The sequence below is a fragment of the Malus sylvestris genome, chromosome 9 (genome assembly GCF_916048215.2).
Source record: "Malus sylvestris chromosome 9, drMalSylv7.2, whole genome shotgun sequence".
NCBI lineage: Eukaryota > Viridiplantae > Streptophyta > Magnoliopsida > Rosales > Rosaceae > Malus > Malus sylvestris.
Window position 1 is genome coordinate 8,461,583 of NC_062268.1, and position 25,452 is coordinate 8,487,034.

General features: G+C 35.5%; 4 protein-coding genes across 4 annotated transcripts; 2 read left to right on the top strand and 2 right to left on the bottom strand.

Annotated features, from left to right (window-relative positions):
- Positions 1-6,021: 6,021 nt before the first annotated feature.
- LOC126581985 (glucan endo-1,3-beta-D-glucosidase) lies at positions 6,022-8,599 on the top strand. Its single transcript, XM_050245932.1, is given in 4 exon segments — positions 6,022-6,144; positions 6,146-6,305; positions 6,400-7,716; positions 8,299-8,599. Coding segments are annotated over 4 exon segments (1,626 nt in total). The 5' UTR covers positions 6,022-6,036; the 3' UTR covers positions 8,340-8,599.
- A 3,820-nt stretch (positions 8,600-12,419) lies between these two features.
- On the bottom strand, positions 12,420-13,974 carry LOC126634367 (palmitoyl-monogalactosyldiacylglycerol delta-7 desaturase, chloroplastic-like). The gene is made up of 5 exons (XM_050304878.1): positions 13,653-13,974; positions 13,441-13,581; positions 13,140-13,283; positions 12,935-13,041; positions 12,420-12,842 (listed from the first exon to the last, which is right to left on the bottom strand). The coding sequence occupies exons 1-5, from the start codon at positions 13,929-13,931 to the stop codon at positions 12,578-12,580; spliced, it is 936 nt and encodes a 311-aa protein (XP_050160835.1). The 5' UTR covers positions 13,932-13,974; the 3' UTR covers positions 12,420-12,577.
- A 3,630-nt stretch (positions 13,975-17,604) lies between these two features.
- On the bottom strand, positions 17,605-19,279 carry LOC126583129 (palmitoyl-monogalactosyldiacylglycerol delta-7 desaturase, chloroplastic-like). Its single transcript, XM_050247426.1, has 5 exons — positions 18,898-19,279; positions 18,646-18,786; positions 18,375-18,518; positions 18,170-18,276; positions 17,605-18,075 (listed from the first exon to the last, which is right to left on the bottom strand). Exons 1-5 carry the CDS (start codon positions 19,183-19,185, stop codon positions 17,862-17,864), a joined length of 894 nt encoding a protein of 297 aa, XP_050103383.1. The 5' UTR covers positions 19,186-19,279; the 3' UTR covers positions 17,605-17,861.
- A 3,903-nt stretch (positions 19,280-23,182) lies between these two features.
- On the top strand, positions 23,183-24,976 carry LOC126634316 (palmitoyl-monogalactosyldiacylglycerol delta-7 desaturase, chloroplastic-like). Its single transcript, XM_050304809.1, has 5 exons — positions 23,183-23,526; positions 23,600-23,740; positions 23,954-24,097; positions 24,332-24,438; positions 24,541-24,976. The coding sequence occupies exons 1-5, from the start codon at positions 23,248-23,250 to the stop codon at positions 24,806-24,808; spliced, it is 939 nt and encodes a 312-aa protein (XP_050160766.1). The 5' UTR covers positions 23,183-23,247; the 3' UTR covers positions 24,809-24,976.
- Positions 24,977-25,452: the final 476 nt, after the last annotated feature.

Sequence of the window (25,452 nt, forward strand, 5' to 3'; positions counted from 1 at the left end):
TGCAGCTTTAGCCACTGAAGGGTTTGATGAAGAGGATGAAGAGGATGAGGAGGAGTCTGACTTTGATTCTGATGATTTTGAATGTGATTCTCTTTCTTTACAGCCCATGTAGACTTATGTTATGAGACCAAAATCAGTCGAATCACTAAATTTTGTTATGAAGGAAATGCTTTGTGTTCACAATCTGATGAAGAAACCAGGTTGTCTTATTGTTAATGGCATGTGACAATATGCTAGAACATTATTTGGCTGAGAAGTTCGACTCATCAACCCATTATTCAAAGAGAGTCACCAACTATATCTAAAAACAACAGGATGGCGAAGACGCTGGGGAGGGGAACAAACAGAATGACGAAGACCAAACTTAGGCGTGAGCGAAGATTTGGACCCGTAGGAACCGACCCGTTGCAACAGGTCGTGTTAGGTCCGGATCCCATTTTGAAAAATCCAAAACCTGACCCGCCCTGTTCCATTTTATTTACAGACGGGTCTGGTTCGGTTCCTTCAATTTTGGGCCTGAATTGATCCATGCCTACCCTTACGCGTACCATCCCTTCCCTTCCATACTCCACTTTTTTCTCCCACCATTTTCTCACATTGTCAGCTACATTAATATATTTCTTTTTTTTTCTTTTTTTTTGCTTAGAATAAGAAAAGTACTTCAAATTGAATTACATTCTCCAGTTTTGTTTTTGTGGTGTTGTTTTCCAATAGTAGTTATGATGACGAGAAACTTTTCAATGTATTGGAATACAGGGTGGTACATTTTATACAAGTTGTGAGATTCTTGTATTAAAAAAATTAATAACATAAAAAATAAAAAATTTCACAACTTACATAATAACACGTGGTATATCGATTGTGCACAAGGAAAAATTTCTTCAAGATGACACCCAAGCTCAAGAAATTGGATGGAAATCTACATTTATTATTGTAGGTATGTAAAAAATATGACGAAATTTTAATTTGGTAATTGAAAACAATTTTTTAAATTGGCCCAATAAATAGTATAATATAATTCAGTTTCATAAATAGTGTTCAGTTCATAAACAATGTATAGGTCCCATGCATCAGTTTTTTTTTTTTTCTTTTCAAATTGTGTCATTTTGATTAAAATTTAATTTTTTTTGTCCTTTTTATTAAAATTTAAATCTTTTTCATTAAATAAAGTTATAGCATGATTTTTTTGTTAAAATAAACTTAGCTCAATCCATTTTCATGAAAGTTCCCCCCCCCAAAAAAAAGGATAAAAAATGGATGTGTTAAATTTGATTTTTGAGTTATTAGTATTATTTTTTCATGTTGAGATTTTATTTGTTAAAATAATGAATGCGTGTTGAACAACACATAATAGTAATCGGTAGATGTGTGAGTGTTTACCATAGTTTCTCTTAATTGTATGTAAAGGTAATAAATTATGTAGGGAGTAAACTATAGTCCTGCATGACTAGATATGGTAAAAATCAGCCATGCGGTAATCTTTATAATATTATTTACGGGGGTAAAACATTGTCCGGAGATAAGTTTAGCTCCCGATGATTGAATATGGTCTAAATCATCTAATAGTACAGCATAAAAGTCTTTCTTTTTTTTTTCTTTTTTTTTTTTTGTGCACAGGTGTGTGGAGATGTGTGATGTGTCTTGGGTTGATCGACCCCGTCTTTACTTGTGCATATTTTAAATAAGGATGATTTACCTTGCCCGTCTTAATTTTTTATGGGAGGTGCTAGGGGGGACACTTTGCGCCTTGCTTGGAGTGTCGGGTCTTCTACTTCTTGTTTGTGTTTTGGTTGATTGCCGGTGTTTTGGCTTTCATTGTACCGTTGAGCATCTCTTGCCTGGTTAATGTAGTCCTGTTTGCCAAAAAAAAAAAAAAGTCTTGTTTTTTTTTTTTTCTTTTTTTTTTCTTTCCGAACTTATAAGTGAAAGACAATAGATTCGAATGTCATATAGTGTGAATAGTGACGAAGTCAAGAATTATCGAGAGGAAGGGCAGAATTTAAAAGGGTAAAAGATCCCAACAACATTTAGAAAACCAAATCCTTTTAAATAATGGACAATATTAATTTTGTTCAATACAAATTTAGACAACCAAATCCTTTTTATATACTCTAATCCACCATTACAAACCAATAGACATTATCGATCAACTTATAATATCCATTTGATAGAGAAATCAGTAGCAACACAAATTAGCTAGGACATCAGCTTCCTCTTAAATATACTCTCTCTCTTACCAATTACAAATGAACTATCAAAATATCAACAAGTTGTATATGTCCCAATAACAGAAGGCTCCATTAATAACCGAGTTGAGAAGTAAAAAGCGACACCCAAGATGATAGATGTGGGCAAAGCTGTCAAAGCTCGATGGTACACTGACCACAAAATAAGAGTGCACTCGAGTCCCGAAATAATGGCAAGATAATAGGCATACACAGTCATAAGGTCATACATTGCAGCTCTGCCCACAAGAACATTGTAGAAAACAAAATCCCTCGGACGAAGTTTAATACCTTTGTACTGAACATTGTGCTACCTCCCCTTCATCTCTATTACCCTCACTTTCCTCGTCCGCTACCTTAACATCAACAACGGTATACTCAGAATTACCACCATTTTCATTCTCATTTTGATTCACATTGCCCCCCGGGACTGTTTAGTCAGATAATGCTTTGAGTCATTAAATTAAACACATGGAGTGTATGACTAGCAAAAAGCAGTACAAGAGATAGATGGAGGAAGAATATCAAACACTTGGAGATAGGTGGAGGAAGACTATCAAATTCTGCCGGCGGCCCATTCCTAATTTCGTTGTTTGATGACAAAGCATTAGACGCTTAGGGTTTCAATATTAACCGATCAATCAAGCAATTGGGAATTCCCAAATGACAAAAAAATAAATAAAATCTTTCAATCCGAAATCTCACATGAAACACAAAATTCAAATACCCAAAAAAAAAAAACGTTTGTGCAAAAACAAATTGAATTGGCGAAGAACGAACCTTTGAGTGTTTGGGGTTGGGAGGAGGGAAAGTGAAAATGGCGCTATTATGTGCTCTGATATGTTTTGGAAATAGGGGAACGGGGTGAAGAGTTAATGGGTTAAACGCTCAAACGACGTCGTCCCACTTACATTTTTCTAAATCACTAAACTAGACAGTGTCGTTTTACCTACGAATTAAAAAAAAAAAAAAAAAAACACTATGCTGCGCAACAACAGAAACTCAAAAAACCAGAGCGTGGGCTGCGTAGCCATCACTTCCGACAGGACAAGAGGGGTGGAACTACTGTTCATAGGCTTGAGCGGCTGCCCCTCCTTGCTCCTCAGTAGTGAGTTTGATACAAATTTAGCTTATTTTGTAAAATATATAATTGCATCAATGATGCGGACATAATAAAATATGTATGTGTTTGAAACAAAAACAAGTAAAAACATGCATGTGCTTTGTCAATATCGTGGACCAGAACAAAATGGGCGTTTAAGATATGGCCGAGGGAGGGAAGGAGGGAAAGCAACTTCAACAGGGAAAGCAACTTCAACAGGCTGCTCTTTTTCCTTTGATATGATTTAATGGATATTAAGGAGAAAAAAGTGTCTGCATATTTAGCAATCGAGAATGTAGTAGAGGATTCAAAAATTTATACGTGGGAGGGCTTCTTACATACATAGGTAAATTTGAGAGAAATAAAAAATTGCACAAAACGCAGAAACTTGAACATGATGTTCAAAGTAAGCAAGAAATTTTTTAAAATATGAGTTAAAAGAAAAGTTGATAGAATAAAGAGCGGAAGTGAATCTTGCACCGGAATAAGAAGGAGAGGAGAAAAATGAGACATGGCCTAAAACAAAAAAGAGTTTGAATTGAGAACACACTTGAATTAAAAGATATTAGACTGATATGCAGTAACAACATATCTTATAGCAGCAAGAAGAAAAAAAGGCAGGATGAGCCAGTGATCTAGTCCCTTGCCTCCATCACTGCGAGAATATCCTTGATTGCGCACAAGAATGACTGCCAAACAATTTCAAACATGTCATATTTTAGATGCGGAACGTTGCTAAAAAATAGAACTTTTACGTAATGAATTTTGCCAAGAACAGTTGCCTAATTATAACACCTCTCAATACCCAAGAAAATCATAGTTCATAAGTAACGGCATAAATCAATAATCACAAAATGGGCTTGTTGTTCCCCTTTCCCGTTAAAGACTGCTCCTTTTGCTTGTAGGGTGGTTCGGTATGGGATACCATATTGAAACTAGTATCTCGAATTCTAAACTGAAAATTTTCAGGACGGGAATTTGAAGACCAATCCCAAACCAAATTTTCAGGAATCTTGAAATATTTTCAGGATTTCGGGACAAATCGGGAATTCCAAATTGAAATATGAAATTATGAATTGTTCTTCAAATATATAATTCAAGAACACATTCATGAACTAGGAATTTCATTTCATTCACACTACCATTTAATCGAACACTGGCATGCCTGATTGTTTTTATCAGAGTCAAAATTCAAATTAATTAAACTTTTTTTGCAATCTGTTGAGAGACAAAAGAATCAAGCCTTCTGAAATCATCAGTCATGGCAGCAGCAATAATAAAATCCAAATGAATATCAAACAGAACATGAAAAATATGCAAGGTGTAGGACATTCCAGGTTGCAGAACATGAATTAGAGACTACTAGCACCAATTATAAAAGAATAATATATATAATATATATGTATAAATATATATATATATCATAATTAATATTATCTATTTTCGGTTCGGTATGGGATTTCCGAAATATCGAGAAGCCAATTCCGATCCCATACAGAAATTTCGGGATCGGTTCTGGATAACATCCTGAAAATTTCAAGAACTTCGATTTGGAAATTTTTTGATCTAGGATCGGAATTTTTTCGATTTGGTTCGGGATTTTCGGAAATTTTTTCTACCCCTACTTATAGCAGGTAGAAGCCAACGGTCGGAAAACATCATGACCTCATCTCTTCTATTTATTAATACAATTATTCCCCCAAACGTAGATTCCTCTAAATCCCCATGGACCCCATAGCATCCTATGTTAGCATCAACACTGTTCATTAGTGCCGTTACAAACTTAATTACAATTTACAAGAAAGTCAAGACCTAAATGTGGCATTCTTCCAAATTTATTAGGTGTCACCGAGTGTGACATGCTTCATGTAAATTTGTCGTCACAACGTCTCTATTTTAAGTAAGTTTAGTGGGTTGAAGACCCCCCGAGTTGCATATTTTGTTCGAAGATAGTTCGGAATTTATTTATGGATTGACATTTGAGGATAGGTCTTTTATGTTGTGCGGGACATTTTTTTTCCTTTGACTGAGGTGAAATTCCCGACAAGATTTTATCGAAATTCAATATGCACACTATCCTTAATTTATATGTATTCTAAATTTACTTGCAATGAATTATCGTACTTCTATGAAGAAGAAAAAGGAAATAAGTAAGTTTAAATTAAAAATGGTAAAAATGTTGCCTCAACATCTCAATTTTATTTAAGTCCACTGGCACAACATGACCGTTTTATGTAAGTACGTTCCCGTTCCAAGATTCCAGCTCATTCGACAGGATAGGTCAGTGGAGCAAATCAAACCAAAACAACGCAGAGAGGATCTTAGGTTACTTGATTACATTCGTTCATTGTATATTATTTTGTTAATTTTTATTAATTATTGTTTATAATTAATTTTAAATAAAAAAAATTACAATAATTTATAACTACATGTTCTACATTGAATAAATATAATTTAAAAATCTTCAAAATCCTCACAAAAAGAATCCATGAATATCCTCACACAAAACAACCAATTATTTAACAACAAAAAATAAATGAAATTTGACGAACCCAAGGAGCGTACTACGTACAATAGTAGAACGCAATTTATTATCTGCATGTGCATAGTTAATCCATGTTAGGTAAGGCTTTAAACGGTCGAGTTTGTGGGACAACGTGAGAGGGTGGACCCACGACGTAAGGCCCAAAGTCAAAAGTGGAGGAGAAGATGGTCGACTGGTTCGTCGCGTCAAACACGTGGGTCCCGCCATCTCGATCCGCACGTTATTCCGCTAAAGTCATAAAACCCCCTCACCTCCCCCCCCCCACTCTTCTCACCGTCACTCCCCTCCGCCGTACAAAATTACAAAGAAAAGCCAGAAGAGGAAAGAAGAAGCTCTCCACCTTTCACGATGCTCTGCTTCTCCAAGAACCAGAGCATGGAACGCCATGTCATCGCCGTCCTGCTCCTCCTTTCTGTCTTTTCATCTCTAGCGGGTAAAATGCTGAGCAATTTTACAATGTTCTCCTTCTCTGTATCTTGTAATGGTGTTTTGGATTCTGATATGTTGTTTTGTGATGCGTTTTGCAGATGCTGCCTCGGTCGGAGTGAACTATGGGAGAATCGCCGACAACCTGCCGTCGGCGTACAAGGTGGTGCAACTTCTGAAGTCCCAAGGATTGGAGCGGGTCAAGGTCTTCGACTCCGACCCGGCCGTGCTCCGGGCCCTAGCTGGATCCGACATCAAGGTCACCGTCGACCTCCCCAACGAGCTCCTCTCCTCCGCCGCCAAGTCTCAGTCTTTCGCTACCAACTGGGTCCAGCGAAACGTCGTCGCTTACCACCCCAACACCCAGATCGAAGCTATCGGCGTCGGCAATGAGGTCTTCGTTGACACCCACCACACCACCAAGTTCCTCATCTCCGCTATGAAAAACATCCACACCGCCCTCGTCCACTTCAAGCTCGAGTCCTCCATCAAAGTCTCCTCCCCCATTGCCCTCAGCGCCCTGCAAAACTCCTACCCGTCTTCCGCCGGCTCATTCCGTCCCGAACTCGTTGAACCCGTTTTCAAGCCCATGCTAGAGTTCCTTCGTCAAACCGGGTCCTATCTCATGGTCAACTGCTACCCCTACTTCGCTTACGAGTCAAACTCTGACGTCATCCCCTTGGACTATGCCCTCTTCCGTGAAAACCCTGGAGTCGTGGACGCCGGCAACGGCCTCCGTTATTTCAACCTCTTCGACGCCCAGATCGATGCCGTTTTCGCCGCCATGTCGGCGTTGAAGTACGACGACATCAACATGGTTGTGTCGGAAACGGGCTGGCCGTCCAAAGGCGACTCGGTTGAAGTAGGCGCGAGTGTGGAGAATGCAGCCGCCTACAACGGCAACCTGGTCCGTCGAATATTGGCCGGCGGGGGGACCCCCTTGAGGCCCAAAGCAGATCTGACCGTCTATCTCTTCGCTCTATTCAACGAGGACAAGAAATTCGGTCCCACATCAGAGAGAAACTACGGGCTCTTCTTCCCCAACGAGCGGAAGGTGTACGACATACCGTTTACCGTCGAAGGGCTAAAGAACTACCACGACCGCCGGTCGCCGGTATCCGGAAACCAGCAGGTGACTGCTCCGGTCAACGGGGACGTGTCGAAGAGCTTGACCGGGAGCACGTGGTGCGTGGCGAATGGGGAGGCCGGGAAGGAGAAGCTGCAGGCGGGACTAGACTACGCTTGCGGTGAGGGCGGGGCGGACTGCCATCAGATCCAGCCGGGGTCCGCGTGTTACGATCCCAACACCCTGGAGGCCCACGCCTCATACGCTTTCAACAGTTACTACCAAAAGAAGGCACGTGGAGTCGGCACGTGCTATTTTGGCGGGGCGGCCTACGTCGTCTCTCAACCACCCAGTACGTATAACTAACTTCTCACATCCCACTCAATTGTTTTTCTGCATGTAATATAAAATAGCGGCGCATGCTAGTGTGTTATTATGGTGGTTTAGCTAAAATGCGCCGGATGGAATGGGACACTATAGTCCTTTGAGAGTCCCGCGTGAAAGCTTGACTCTGGTCCAGGAAACGTTGGAAAGTGGTGCATACTGAGCGCTGCACGCGGGTCAAGGGACAACAAATGGTGGTCACGTGACCATTGTTTGGATGTGCTGTCCTTCTACTGTTTACGTTGGTCTTACCTGCGGAAGGGTCTTTCCGGATTTTTATTTTCTAATCTATCAAATCAAGAAATCCGTCTTAATAAGATTTAATCTAACGGTTGAAGTTATTATAATTTTTAAAATAAGTTCTTTTTTTAATCGGATCAAAATTTTATTGACACAAATTTTCTGATTTGATAAATCAAAGAGCAAGGGAATCGCTTTTCCTTACCTTGGGTGAACAAAGAGCAAAAGGCATAGATATTTGCTTTTCTTGGTAAAATCGTAATATTGTTTTACTAATATAAAACATTGGTGTTTGTTTCTGTTGTTCCAGAGTTTGGGAAATGTGAGCTGCCGACTGGGTACGGAAACTGAAGAATGCAAAAGGAAAAGATGATGGGGGTGTGGTTAGCAATTTTATGGCAGAGAGAGGCGGGGGGGGGGGGGGGGGTTTGTTTAGCCTAATTCTGCTTAGCTACTTGTTAATTTCTGTTTTAGGGTTATTAACCTAACTATTATGTTCATAATTATATACTTAGTTGTTTCTGGTTTAATTCCTATAGCGTTGTACCTCGAGGATCTTGATTCATTAAATCTACCAAGAATCTATTATTTTTTGGACACGTGAAAAACAATTGGATGCGTTTATCTGACAGTACATTTGGATTTGGATGCTTTCTATATAGTTCATCAATAGGGATCACGGCCTCATGGGAAATAACAGCGATCTAGTATTGATTTTCCTAAAAGAATTTTCACTGGTTTAATGACTTAATATCTCAAAATAATGACTTAATAACACTGTTTTAAAAATCATTGTTTACCATCGCTTAGGTGCTAAGCAGTTAGTCACCGTCCTGATTTATATCTCTAGACTTTTGAAAATTAAGAACTAGCCGTTAGGTCTGTTTAAACACCCGTCTAGATGTCCGTCCAGACTTGCCTAAGCATCCGCTTAAGCGGTGACTCTCATTTAAATAGCGCTTAGGTGGTGATTCTCATTTAAATAGAAAATAGATAATTTTTATTTGTATTTTATTTTTTTCATTAAATTGTAAAAAGCTTGTTAGATACTTAGATGAATACCTAATATATGCTTGTTTTCTATTTTTTTTTTCTTATGTTTTAGTATTTTATAATTTATATGTTGTTCTAATTTGCTGTTTATGTATTTCAATAAATTACGATATATAATAAATTTATTTAAATTTGCCTAATCTGTCGTCTAAGCTCTTCTTAATCTGCAACTCGCCTAGCGTCTATAATCTTTTAAAACTTTACATACTAATGTCTTGCAATTTAACTTTCAACTTAACACTTTCATTTATGATATCAAACTCAGTGTAAGTAATTTTTTTCGTCTCCTATTGACACACCCCGTCCCGAAGGAGGGCATGCTGGCCGTCACGTGAGAGTGACGTAACCATTTACACAGTTCGGAAGCTTTAAAAAAAATACAATTACTAAGATGAAACACCCGAGGGTGAGTCCTACTTTTGTGAATTCTGTCAGAACACTGTTGGATTCCTTGTGGCCACCAAAGCTCTGCTATCTTGAACCTGGAGGGGCGCAAAACAAAGTTGAGTGGGTCAGTAAAACAAAGTTTTTCGAAAACATTTCATTTAACAACATTTATAACTCATCGCTGTAAAACCTGTATACTTTCTCAGAAAATAGAGTATATATAATCATATATAACAGCAAAACTCAAATCACAAATCTTTAATCATTTTCAAGAAAATATGTCATGCTATGCATCAAAACATAATAAGGATGCAACATTATAACAGGTGAAATAAGGAATCAACCGGAACCCCGTCCAAAATTACTTTCTTTAATTCCATATCAATAAGTACACACATCCTATTCTCTTGCATAAGCATGTCATCCTTCGGGACGGGATGTGTCACCTATGGCATTTTTTTTTTCTTGTTTAGATTCTTAGACAAATAGGAGGTGCCGATCACCCAAAATAAATAGAAACCAAAGAGAATAAGGTAATGACAGCCTTAGCTTCCTGCATGACAATAAAATTGCCGAATGCATAACAAGAAATTTTTTTCAGCGTAATCGGTACAGGGTGTTACACATATGTCATTAAATAAATAGTGAGATATGTATGCTAAAAAGTTAATAACTTAAAAAATAAAACTTCTCACAATTCTTATTAAAATACATAATGTATCATTTCTGTTCCCGTCACAATTAAAAATTTATCCTTGCTCAAAAGAAAAGGTACACACATGTTTTATATATTTTACTCCCAATGGACGTTTGTCTTTCACAGAACCCCAAAAGTGTGCAAATTTTTCTTACATCCACATCCACCCATGTGCCGTAGGGGCCACCCCCACTCGATACAATGCATTCTCTTTTATTTTTGGCAATAATCACTAGGATGGGCGTGGTGCGGTTTCATTTTAATCGGAATCCGACTCGAAAAATACAGACATTTTGGTTTGTTGCAGTTCAGTTTAAATTTATTATAAAAATTATAAAGTTTAGTTTACATTGATTCTGATTTGGTTAAAACTAATTTACGATTATGAATACTAAGTCATTTGAAAACCAAATTAAAATGTTATCTAAAGTTTATTGGGTTTTTTGTCCTTTTTATTTTTGCATGCTTGCATCAAATACGAGTTTTAAAATGGTTATACAAAGTAACAAAGTTACAAACAAAACATGTGTTTTTCGAGGAGGAGGATTCTCTCTCTCTCTCTCTCTCTCTCTCTCTCTCTCTCTCTCTCTCTCTCTCTCCCTACTTAAACAGTTACAATTAATCCAAAATGGTTATACCTTGCTTTTGATGATTCATACGGTTTTGTTGAATCATATGCCATGCGTACAGTTTGTAATACGCATAATGTATGCCATGTAAGCCTTGATATATATGTCGAAATTCAATTTGTTAGTAAATATTTATTTCACCTTTCGTAATTAATTGACGTTGAACAAACCACTTCGGTTTATGAGCTCTGATTGCCACAAAACGCTCAGTTTAGCATGCTTAATTAATCCAAAATATTGTTCAAAACCCACCACTTCGGCGAGTTTTCGATCGGTGTGATTGTAACAACATTGTTTTGGTCTTCCCTCAATCTACTCATATTATAAATTTATAATTTGATGGGACACTTTATATGCGATTCCTAATTATTAATATTCTTTGAATGAAATCTTGTTGATTTTCAATTGTTAATCGAAGTTCCTGAAATTAATGTAATAATGTATTTCTATATATGTTACTATATTTTTTAAATTAAAAATTATAGTTGTTTGTATTAATGAAATTTTAAATTTAAAAAACCCATAATTTGTGGATTAAAATTATTAAAATATAAATTATTCTCTCTAATATATTGTGTGTGTGTGTGTATTTATGTATATAAACATGGGTACATTCATAAAAAAATAACAAAAAAATTATTGTACCAAAATATGGGTACATTCTTCAAAACCACACAAAAAATAATATATATTAGGCTTAATAACATTAGTAAATTTCTTTAATTAAACATGGGTACATTCTCAAATCAAGAAAAAGAATGTACCCATATAAGTATAAAAGTGGATTAGAAAAAAATTGAATAGATTTTATATAAAAAAGGGTACATTTTACTACAACAAATTGGTATATTTAAGAATTGGTACATTTTACGATTAAAAAATTGAAAAATTACATGAATGGGTACATATAAGATTAAAAAATTGGAAACCTTTTTATAAAAAATTAAGGGGTACAAACTTATTCTAATTTTTTATTTTTAGAAATGATTTGAATTGAAAATTAGTTATGAGTTTAATAAAGGTGTGAGTACTAAAATCTTAAGTCAATTATGAATTTTTATTTTAAAAATTATGTAATTGACATGTAAATTCATTATTGTATTAATGTTAGGGATCTGACAAAATCTAAAAACTAATAAAGTTTTAATCAAAGAACATTAATAACTAAAGACCATATACTAATTTTTCCTTATATATTCATATCATACTCTAGATACATGACATATCAACTTGATGTTTAGCCATAATGTCTAACGTGTGGGTTGAGTATTGTTTTAGCACAATTAGGCACTTTCTACCCAGTGTTTTCAAGTTTACTTGGTATTATAATGGCCACCACACGACTCTTACTTGGATGCTAAGTTATTAATAAATATTGACCATTTGCATAACTTTGTTAGTATTGTAAATCTCAAGAATAAACTTTAGCATAATAAAATCACATTACTTAAAGTAACATATCGATGTGGTACAACTACTAATTAGGAATTCTTCCTTTTACGAGAAGGATTTACATGAATAAGTTCAACCACCCTTTCATCTTGGAGTATAAAGTTATGTGTAAAACCCATTCCACATAACCTCGTATTAATAACTTGAAACGCCACAATAACAGTTAACAACTCGTACTATGGAACTAGTTCTCCAATTTCATCAAACACATCCTCAATGTGAACAACACTATTTATTTCATGACTTCAAAGGGGCTACATAAAACAAAATTTAACACCACATTACAAGCATAACCGACATAGGACATTATTTATAATAAATTTGGTAAGTTGGTAACTAGTGACATAAACGTATTTTCTAGTTCAAAAGCTTCAAAGCTTTCCATTGTTGATTTTTGCGTTGAGTTGTTTTTCGTTGTTGATTTGGTGGTTGTTGCTGGTTAACATTAAAGCTCTTCGATTCTTCTGAGTCTCAGTAGGAAGCTTTACATCCGTTGCTAATCCAACAGCTTCAAGAAATCTTATTACGTACCAAGTAATATCAATTTGCCACCACTCTAGGCCGTGCCGAGCTGAGTGTTCAAATGCATGGTGATTGTTATGCCAACCTTCTCCATGCGCCAGCAATCCAATTAACCTAAACATATTTGATTAACTTTACTATTACTATTAATTGCTATGTAATTAAATAAGAATGCATTTAAACTACAAATAAAAATACAACAATACCAGTTGTTTCGAGACAAATCACCAGTATCCCATACTTGTTGCCCCCAAGTATGGCAAATTGAATTTATTCCAAAAGTAGCATGGAGAAAAATGACTGACCTCACACCCTATATAATAATATAAAAAACACAGCAAGAAGAATATTGTGATTACCAAAACAACAAGAATATTTTGATTAACAAAGCAACAAGAATATTTCGATTACCAGTCCCCAAACCAGAAAGGGTGATCCTCCCAAAGCGTAGAGGAGAACTCCAAAACCAATTGCATGAAGGGGGTACGTATAATGAAGAAATCTATAGAATGGCTGCCTTTTCAAGTCTCCAACATTCTTTAGTCGTGCTTCATACTGCAAAGTTTCAAAGTTAGCCAAGATCATCATTTATGCGTCGATATCTGTAGACATGCGATCAGATTATGTGATAAGAGAAATAGACGCAAACTTGTATAGAACTTAGCCTGAGCAATATTTATAAGCATGTGAGAGGTCTAGATAGTTTGCGTACACTTCCAAACCGAGAACGATAATCGAAGATCCAACCAATGTGACTATACCAAAATCCTCTAACTGGACTATGAGGGTCCTTCAATGTGTCTGTAAATTGGTGGTGAGATCGGTGTATGCTCACCCATTCAAGCGGACTTCTCTGCAAACATTTAAAAAGTACAATGAGTCTAACAAAATCTTCTCTGCAAACATAAATAAAAGTATATTTACCTGAAACGATAGGACTCCACAGTAAGCAAAAAAATATTCAAGCCATTTGGGAAGCTTGAAACTCCGGTGGGAAAGTTGCCTGTGGTAAGAGAGATTCACACTCACTCCTACGACAAGATAGAGTGCAATTGCTACCCAAAATGCAGGCCAGTTGAAATGAAATGGAGCTAAAAGAGTAAGCAAATGCAAAGCCGAAACGACAACTACTGAGCCTATGTCCACGACGTTCCATTCCCTCCCCAAAAATTCTACCCTCCACTGCGTCACCCACTCTCCCATTGGGCTTGCCACAAAACTCTAATGCTTTTGCTTCTTTTGTATTTTAATGACTAATGAGATTGCATGGAAATGAATGAAGAAGCTAGTGTATTTATAGATTCAAAATTTAATCTTTAGGTGGGCAATGCATTTTTTTTTGTTTGGAGTAAATTTTGTTTAATACATAAAGAAAAGAGTAATACTAGAAGACCATTATTTCTTTTTTATCATATTCATGTATCACGTACGTAATGTGACAATTAACACATATGACCAATATCTAACGAGATATACCTATTAATTAACATGATATGTACACCTTATTTGTCACATCATGTGGTACATGAGCGTGGTAAAAAAATATGGTCTCCCAAATTTTTTTTTTTAAAGAAAATGATTTAAGTGATGACCATTTGGTTTAAGACAGTAAGAAATAATATGGTCACTATTATTTGTTTTACAATGAGGTTGGTAAAAGACTTATGAGTGTCAATCAGGTAATTATTAGCTACAACTAGGCTTTTCATCCCGTCTCATTATGTACAACTAATATCAATGACTATCGTTAAATTTGTAGCAGTGATATTCGTTTTTACAATGTTAAATATCAAACTAACTTGAAGAAGAAACAAACTCATATGGTAGGCTACCTTCATCAACTATTTTCGTATTAGTTTCTCTTAAATCTTATCACGTGTAGTTCTTTTTAACTTGAATGGCTAAAAAGGGAAAGTAATAGTTGACAAATCATAGGACACAAGATTTTTATGGCTATGTCTTTGTGCAATAATATACATATAGGGTTCAAAGTTTGAGGTGAGAGAAATCCCGTGGGCTATGTAGCCGAACCCATCCATCCCCTATAGTTCACGGCCCTATATAATCTAGTAAAAAGCAAATTATCCCAAGAAAACGACACTCAACTGCCGAAGCATGAAAGCAGCCACAAGGCCCAAGAGAAAGAAATTCAAACCGGAGATGGCCCCATGAAAGGAAACCCAAAAAATCAAACAGAAATTCAAACCGGAGATGGCCCCATGAAAGGAAACCCAAAAAATCAAACGCGGCATCTCACTTCACACTCACAAAGCACCATTGGATGACCAACTACATATATACCACATGCACTTAATTATACGAATTGGTGTCAAGCTATCCAAATGATGATCTAGTTGTGGTTTAATTCAACATAAGAGGAATTCAGTTTGGTTTCAAAGTCGGTCAGGCAGCTAACTACTAATCAATACCTATAATTTAGAGCAAGTCATGTTATCCTTCTTGGATCTAACTTTCTGTTCTCAAGATATAATTAAAGTAGCTAAATAACCTTATATTCATAAGTTTCAAAAACAAAAATTTGGATTCGAGAAGGATACCAAACAACCATAAACTATCCGTGCAAACACGAGTTTAGTCAAGTTGGCTAAAGCAGTGTGCTCATTCTTATATATCTATATTTGAATCTCTGTCTCGTAGTTTAGATAAATTTAATATATAATTTTCTCTGTTGTAAAATTTTTAACCACATGCTGTCACTATGTGGACTATTAAATGCTTCAACACAGTTTAAGGTCACCTTTGATATGGTTATAATGTGAGTGTGTTGATTGATATATAACTGCCTAACAATGTAACAGTTATACAAAAAATTACAGGCGAATAGAGCTTTTTCATAATCACAATTAATAACATTGCTCTTGCGCACCTGCACATGCATGGAAACTAAACCCCAACCCCCAAAGAAAAAAGGGTCCGACTAATGCAGGCCAAATTTGACAAAATATGTTGTCTTTAAAGCTAAAACTCTTTATTTCAAATCAAGATTACTTCAAGCCTTTAGAAATCAAGGACTTGTAGTTTGTCAATGGTTACTTTATGTAGTATGTGGAGCAATTAATTTGGTGACTTTCATGCATGTTGTATTATTTGGTTCGTTGCAGACAGTAGTTCAGCAATTATTTGGAAGATCAAAGAACACTGGAGAAATGGGGCTAGCAAGGAATTAATAATGCAGTGGGATGGGCTAGCTGGAAAAAAAAAAATGCCTTACTAAGGCCCCGTTTGGGATTGAGGTGATTTTAAAAAAAGCCACTGTGAAAAAAAGCTGAGGGTCATTTTTGTGTTTGGTAAACTGAAAAAAAATGGCTTATTTTGGAAGCTGCTGTGAGAATAAGCTGAAAATCAAAGGAAAAGCTGAAGCTGCTATTTGCTGCTTTGAAAAAAAGCCAATTTTTTCAAAGCACACGGAGTTACAGTGCTCCTTTAATGAAAAGACACACTATCATCCTGATTTTTTTTCCAAAAGCACTTTCATAAAAAAGTTTACCAAACACTCTACTGGCTTTATTTCACAGCCGCTTATTCTCACAGCACATCCGCTTATTCTTACAGCAGCTTTTTTTCAAAGCACAGCAATACCAAACCAGCCCTAATATTATTCCTGTTAAGCTGTGTGTATAGAATTTAATTCAGAGTCTGCATTGTAAGACATATTCTGAAATCACAACAATAAGATATTAGGATTACGAATAAATCAAATCAATATAAAATAGAGATTAACTAATTATATTAAACTTATTTGTGGAATACGGAAGACATTGCAGATTTCTAGGTTGTGTTCTACTTCCAGTACTTCAATAATATCTCTCTGCTATATGAATAGAGTTTAGCGTATCTGAGAGATTAAGCGTATGGAAGCAGGGACTTAACCATAGTATTTATATCATTAGGGTTTAATCACAGCCAGCTTATTATTGGTTGTGAAAGTCAAACCCTATCACTTAAGTTTTTAAGTCCCACCATGATTTCTTTAGGTCAATTGCAAAGGATACGATTCTATAATCCTTATTTCATTAGAACTATCAGATTACTTAAGTTGTTAACAACTCAATAAACAAGTGGCCTACAACATAAGTAATCCATTACATCATTCATTGTCATTCACAACCTTACATAGCAGAAGATCCATCAATATGATATATAGCTGTTCTTATTAATTTCTCCACCGGTATGGTGGATGTGGGTTTACGTATCCGGGACCTCTGCAAAAAGTTTTCGGTAGTTGATGACAAGATTTTAAAGAAACATATCAGCGATTCAGTTCTAATCACTCTATCCAGGAACTTGCATTTTACAATCTGTACATACTGGAGGCGTGAAAACTTGATGCATGCGATTGTTGAGAGTTGTCCCACATTGATGATGGACAAAGTTTGTATATGTACTTACATGATCTTGGACTACTCCTCATATTGTCAATTGGTTTTATGATGGAACTTCAATTTCATTATGGTATCAGAGTGGGTTGTCATCGTGTGAAGCCAAACAGCCACATGCGCTCCACGTCACCCAGTTGTTGTCAACGTGTAGGCTTGAAAATCCGCCACACGCGGGAGCGTGTTGAGAGTTGTCCCACATCGGTGAGGGACAAAGTTTGCATATGTGCTTATATGATCTTGGGCTACTCCTCATATTGCCAATTGGTTTTATGGTGGAACCTCAATTTCATTAGCGATGATATTAGGAGTAGAATCATTGATAATTGATTTTGTTAATTCTCCGATCGCTGTGGAATTCTTTTATTCTTACACAATTGGTTTCTCAACGCTGCTCTAGCGAAAGCCGCATTTATCTTTACACATATAGTTTCAGTGTATGGTTCTGGATTCGAATGGTGAAAAATTCAAATACAATCTTGACGAAATATAACAAGCAGAACTACTTATATACATGTGTATATGTATAAATTTCATACATTTTTTTTACTACCTAAACACTTCTGAATTTATCCATAGAATCATGACATGACATAGATGGAGTCTTGGAGATACAATATTACAGTAGCTTCACATTTAATTTTATTCTCACAGATGGGCGGAGTAATCTTTGAACTAATTATTGTATAAAACCCAGAAGTATATAATATCAATCATTCCATTTTCTACTTTTCCTTCAAGCCTGATTGATTTTATTGGATAAAGCTCTTCTTTTCTTTTGAGTCTCAGTCGGAAGTTTTACGTCTGTAGCCAAACCAACAGCTTGAAGAAATCTGATCACGTACCAAGTAACATCAATTTGCCACCATTCAAATCCATGCCGAGCTGAGAACTCAAATGCATGATGATTATTGTGCCAACCTTCTCCATGTGTCAGCAATCCTAAGATCCTAATTCAGAGCCAAAACTGTTATCCATGTGAATCATAAAAATATGTTAATTTCATCCAAAGATGCATGCATGTTGTAGTGTACGCTAAAATACCAGTTGTTTTTAGACAAATCACCACTGTCCCATACTGCTTGCCCCCATGTGTGGCAAACCGAATTTAATCCAAATATAGCGTGGAGAAAAATTACCGTCCTCACGCCCTACAAAACAAAGAAACCCTACTTAATTAATTATTGCAACAAAAAAAAAAGATCAATTTTAACAATCAAATGGTAAAAAGTGTTAATTAGTTTTTTACCATTCCCCAAACTAAAAAGGGCATTCCTCCTATAGCATACAATACAACTCCAAGAGCAATTGAATGAAGGGGGTACGTATAATGAAGAAACCTATAGTATGGTTGGCTTTTTAAGTCTCCAACGTTCTTTAATCTAGCTTCATACTGCAAAAATATTTAAATTTAGTAAGTTTAATAAAATCCTAGTTCATAGGTGTTATGAGATGTATGTGGTTATAAATCTATGATAATCAACTAATTAAAATTGAGTAAGAGATAGAGAGGTTTATACACTTCCAAACCGATTACGATAATCAATGGCCCAACCAATGTGACTGAACCAGAATCCCTTAATGGGGCTATGGGGGTCTTTCAACGTGTCAGTAAATTGATGGTGAGCTCTGTGGATGCTCACCCACTCAAGTGGACTTCTCTGCAAACCATAAACAAAGTCTACTAAATAGTTTCTCGATTAAAATCGTGAATTATAAACTACAAATAAAATCCACAAAAATTTCCCCAGAAACATTATATTTCGACACACCTGAAGTGAAAGAACCCCACAATAAGCAAAGAAGTATTCAAGCCACTTTGGAAGATTAAAACTCCGGTGTGAAAGGTTCCTATGGAAGGATAGGGTTACACCCACACCTGTGATAAAATAAAGTGCGACGGCCAGCCAAAACGCATTCCAGTTGAAATGAAACGGTGCTAGAAGAGCAAGGTAATGCAAATAGGAAAGGCCAGCCAAAGTGGCGATATCGACAAAGTTCCATTGCCTCCCCCAAAACTCTATATGCCACTTCACCAGCCACCGATCCCAATCTATCATTAGATCGACAAAGTGTGTTTTGATTTGTAGCGAAGCTTTTTATTTAAAAACAATTTCTTTAGCAAATTAGTTTTTGGTAAACTCTACGTACGTATATAATGGGATATTTGCATGGAAATGTGTAGTAATGTGTAATTATATATAAAGGTGGGGTGGAACTTGCAGTTGCAGGGAGGAAACTCATTTGTTTATATTACGTTAGTTGTTGGAAGACGACTGTCTTTGCCCCCAACAATATCACACAATTCACAAAAGCATGAATTTTAAAATAGAAGTGAAGAACGGAAGTACTTCTTTGCTCCAATCAAAACACAATAGCCAGCTAGCATTCATTTGAACTTTGAAGTCATACTTCACCTTATCCAAATAAAATGATTTTATATAGTTTTTTAAAAAACTAAAAACTCTTAAATAATAACGATTCATAGTAGAAGTATGGTGGACAAACAACGTAATGGTGGACAAACAACGTAATCACTTACTAACTTAATAAGTTTGTGATTTTGTCACAAAAAAGTCTTCGGAGTAATTAAAAGTGAAACAACTCAATATAAATTTTGTTTCATTTTGTCAAGAAGATCAATGGAACGATATAGAGATACAAAAAAGAACTTGCACATGATTTTTATAGATTTGAATAAAGCGTATAATGGGTCTCAAGAGAAATTGTTTGGAGGATTCTAGAGGAAAAGGGAGTACACGTAGCATGTATCCAAGCAATAAAAGAAATGTATGATGGAGCAAAAACAGCTATAAGAAGTTAAGAACTCATGAAAGACAAATTGAAAGTTTTCCCATAACCATATGGTTACACTAGGGCTCAGCTTTCAACCTTTACCTTTTCGAATTGGTAATAGACGAGTTAATGAGCATATTTAAGATGATATCCCTTGGTGTATACTTCTTACAGATGCTATTGGCTGATAGATGAAACGCAGGAGGGAGTAAATGTGAAACTTAACCTTTGACGTAAAGTGTTTGAATCTAAAGGTCTTCGCCTAAGTATGTCAAATAAAGTATATGGAGTGCAAGTTCAATGGGAATGGGGGTCCAAATAAGATAAGGACGAGGATTGGTCAAGAAGTACCAAAGAGTGAACGTTTTCGTTATCTTGGATCTAACTTGCAAAAGAATGGAGAATTAGATGTAGATCTCAATCATAGAATGTAAGCTAGATGGATGAAGTGGAAGAGTGCATTGGGTGTGTTATGTGCTTGTCATATGCCATTAAAGCTAAAGGAGAAATTTTATAGGACGACAATAAGATCAACAATGCTTTATGACACGAAATGTTGGACGGTAAAAAAGAAACATGTGCATAGAATTAGTGGGCACATGAGAAAATATAGGATTATGAACGAGAACGTTCGAGGTAAAGTGGAGTGGCTGCAATTTAAGATAAGATGGGTAAAAATTTGTTAAGACGGTTTGGATATGAACCAAAAACCTACAGATGCTTCGATTAGAAGATGTGATTATGAAACAGAGACTCGGGCTAGTTAAAGGAATAGAGAAAGACCTAAGAAGACTAAGAAAGAGACTTTAAGAAATGATATGAAATACTTGAAACTAACGAAAAACTTAGTACAAAATCGAGCACAATGATGTTCTAAGATATGAAGTATTTTGGTGGTTAGTTTGCAGCTAGCACTTCCAAGTTATCAGCTAACCCCTTGACCTTGTGGATGATAAATGTTATCAATTGCCCTTTTAAACTTACATAACTTTCTTTGCACACTTCCAAGTTGTCAACCAAACTTTCCATCACCACATTTTGAAAAGAAAAGAAACACTTAAAATATATCATCACACGGATTTTGAAAACTCAAAGTAAACAATAAGTATATTTCCACTCATATGAATTAGAGAGTTTCAAACTTGGGTACATACAATTAAGCACTTTACTTTAACCAACTTAAATTTGTAAAGAAACGCTCAATTTACCAAATAACTTAACTTGAGGAATAAAAATGTCAGTAAAAAGAATTTTGGACTTCAGATAATTTTTGGGATGTATATTGTAGTCGGTCATTTTCATGGAAGTTTGTAGGCAATTCAAAACCCTTTTCTAGCCACTCAGTACTAAAGTCTGGTGATATTCCTCTTCGTTTAGAATTAAGAGGTCTTAGGTTCGAATCTTGTGGATAGCGAATTCGCAACCAAATTAGGCTGCCCATTATGTGGCTTAGCCGAACTCCTCCTCTACCTAATGTAAAAATATCGATGTACTAAAAAAAAAAAATTCAAAACCCTTTTCTGGAAAAATATATAATGTCCCAAATTTTAATTGCGGTGTCCTTTTGTAGGGGAGGCCCACCCAATCACCTGTAGCATAACATGCGGGTAGCCATATACTAATTGTTTGTATCGGTTTTTTAATTTGGGCCAGGGAAACATAAATTTAATCACATGCCCTTATCGAAACAAAGGCCCAAGAAAAGTAAAGAAAGGCCCTACGTAGAAATAGCTGGGCCGGCGTTGTAACGGGAGATACGAACTTATAATCTCTTCAAATATGGCGGACCAATGACTGTTATTGTTTATAAGAATTGTTATTAGCATTCCATAAATCTTATTTTGCACTTTAAATTTTATATAAATTAGAAAAAGAAATACACTTATAAAGAATGTAGAATAAAATTTTTGAATGCTAATAATAATTCTCTTGTTTATAATACGCGGTTTCATATTTGTGATCGTCCAAGTGGTGACGATTTCATTTCAACATTAATATCAACTGAAAACAGAAAAGAAAGATCACCAAAAACACAGGTAAATTCTTAATAAAGCACTGGGGATGTTTCCATGCCACCGACATTTCTAATTCTTAATAAATGCTATTAATTTGCTTCAGGAGATAAATAAAATATTAAATTTAATTGTGAAATGACCCAGTGGGGTTATGCTCGAAACTTAAAAAGTAGGGTTTTAAGTGATATGTCATCAATAAAATATAAACATGTTAATTAACAGTTAAACAATAATTCAATTATCAATAACCATATCATTTGATTTACAAAATTTGGTCTCTTTAACACGGAAAATGATCCTCACCGGATCATTTTCCTGGAGATCCTGGGAATCCCATTATCGTATATACTCATTTTTAGCTCTCATATACTTATTTTAATTTTCAGTTATCATATCGAATAAATTGAACAACATCAAATGACAAAAATTAACAAAGATAGCACCACTCTTTCCTTTTCAACCCACTAAGTGACGATATAAAAAATTTATTCCCCTCATTTTAATATAACTTAAAGTAGTAAATATAATAAAAGAAATTAGTTAAAGACTTTTCCTGTGGGGGTCCGAACAGATTTGAAATTGGTGAGCCACTTGTAGCAATATATTTCTAAAGCATCTATCTCGGACTTGAAAAAAACTTAATAAGTATTGGTATATGTCCACACATAAAGTGTGTGTAAATTTTTTTTTTTTTTTTTTTTTTAAATCAAAATTGAAGAAGAAAGGAAGAGAATGAGAGAGAACGTAGGAGTGAGGAGAGGGGGAGAGAGGTAAAAAGGTTTATTTTTTATTTTTTATATTTTTAAATTAGAAATATAAAAATTACCTGCACATGAGGCTTAAACAAAAAAACAACAAAATTTTGTTTTGTAAAATTACGTTACTACCCTTAACTTTTTGTTGTGATAAAAGACTAAATAGTTTTTCAACCTTTGTTGACTGATAAAGAGGGTTATATTAATACGTAGTTTTTTTTTTTTGGTCAAATGATAGATTTTGTTAGATTAGCTAACGACGGGGTTCGAACCCACCTCGACATGCAAATGCTCAAAACCTTTCCACCACTGTGATAAATGATCACTTGCGTATTAATATGTAGTTTAAATATATAAATCGACCAAAAAAGAAATAATATGAATATATAGAAAAGGTGCGTAATAATTAGTATGTTACAAGCCTAGGGTATGGGTACCCTTCACTCTATATAATATGCAAATTCATTCTGCACCATGCACTATCAAAATTAGCAACTGATAAATTAAGAAGAAGCAACAGAAAGCAGAAGAGAATTAGGGTTTTGTGGCAAACCAAATGGGAGAGTGGGTGACGCAGTGGCGGGTAGAATTTTTGGGGAGGGAATGGAACTTTGTGGATATAGGCTCAGTAGTTGTCGTTTTGGCTTTGCATTTGCTTACTCTTTTAGCTCCATTCCATTTCACCTGGCCTGCATTTTGGGTGGCAGTTGCACTCTATTTTGTTGTAGGAGTGAGTGTAAATCTTTCTTACCACAGGCAACTTTCCCACCGGAGTTTCAAGCTTCCCAAATGGCTTGAATACTTCTTTGCTTACTGTGGAGTCCTATCATTTCAGGTATATATACTTTTATTTACGTTTGCAGACAAAAAAATTTCAGACTCGTTATTGTACTTTTTAATGTTCGCAGAGAAGTCCGCTGGAATGGGTGAGCATACACCGATCTCACCACCAATTTACAGATACATTGAAGGACCCTCATAGTCCCGTTAGAGGATTTTGGTATAGTCACATCGGTTGGATCTTCGATTTTCGGTCTCGGTTTGGAAGTGTATGAAACTCTTTATTAGTTCCCTCATAAGTAGTTCTTGCATACAATCACATGTATATGACTTTGTGCCTATCGCTCGCATCCCTTAATAGGTCAGAGAGATAGTCACATGATTGTATATTAGCAGTTTGTAAGAGAAAAATCCTTTTGATGCACCGAACTAAGCAAATGGACATACCAATGATAATTTTTCTGAACTTTGAAATTTTGCAGTATGAAGCACGACTTAAGAACGTTGGAGACTTGAAAAGAGATCCATTCTACAGATTTCTTCATTATACGTACCCTCTTCATGCAATAAGTTTTGGAGTGCTGCTCTATGCTGTTGGAGGACTACCTTTTTTGGTTTGGGGGCTGGTAATTAAATATTGGCTCTTTTCTTTACTTTATAAGTGAAAGACTACCTTATTAGCCTAAAGGAAAAGTAACTTAGATAATTAGAACCATATTACTTCATGGTGACTTACCATTTGATTGTGGTAAATAATGGTACCTTTATTTTTGGATATGAACATATCAGTTATTCTTATCCATATATATACACACACACACATACATATTAACTTCTTGAGTGTTTTTTTTTTTTGGTAGGGTGTAAGGTCAGTAATTTTTCTCCACGCTACTTTTGGAATAAATTCGATTTGCCACACATGGGGAAAACAAGTATGGAGTACTGGTGATCTGTCTAGAAACAACTGGTAATTTTAGCTTTATGTGAGATGGAAAATCTTCTCCAAGTTGTATATATAGGTAATAGCTAACAATGTAACAAATTTTGATTTCTGTACGTACGTACTTAGGTTAATTGGATTGATGGCTCATGGAGAAGGTTGGCACAATAATCACCACGCATTTGAACACTCAGCTCGGCATGGCTTGGAATGGTGGGAAATTGATGTTACGTGGTATGTAATAAGATTTCTTGAAATTATTGGTTTGGCAACAGAAGTACAGCGTCCTACTGAGACTCAGAAGAAACGAAAAGCTTTATTAAGCAACAACATGAACAACCAAACCAGGCAGCTCGAGGAAAAGCTTGAAACAGCAATCAATGGCGGAAAGATTTGAACAACAAAATCATGGAAGCTTGAATCTCGATCCAGCTATGAAGTTCATCTCAGCTGGATGCTTTATATAGTTTTATCTGACTTCAATAAATATCGTATTTCTTAAAAAAAATAAAAAAATAAAAGAGGCAGCCTATATGCTCCTCAAGAAAAAATATATATATAATAATGATATGTATACTTGTTAATAAAGCTGAAGTTTAATTACTTTCACTGTACTTTCCTCAAGCTGAAGTTTAATTACTTTCCCTGTACTTTCCTCAATTGACTAATGTTATGCATACTAAATTACTAATTAATTAAGATATTGAGTTGGAGTTGTATTTTCATTATACCTAGCATAAGAGTATATATCTGCGTGCATATACTATATGGTATTTAGGCTTTCCCGTATGTTCCTACATGAAAATTTTTACAAATATGAAAATGGTATTAAAAAATTTCCACTTGTCATGCATGCAAGTGGTCAAAATACAAATTGAAGACTGTAAGGATATGTTTAATGGTATGGTGCTAATATGTCTTTCTAAAATTTTTACAATACTTATATATTTGTACGCTATATTTTTTTTGGTTGAACAAAATACGATATTCATTAAGCAATAAGAATTCGTACAAACTAAGGATAGTGTGCATAATGGGCCT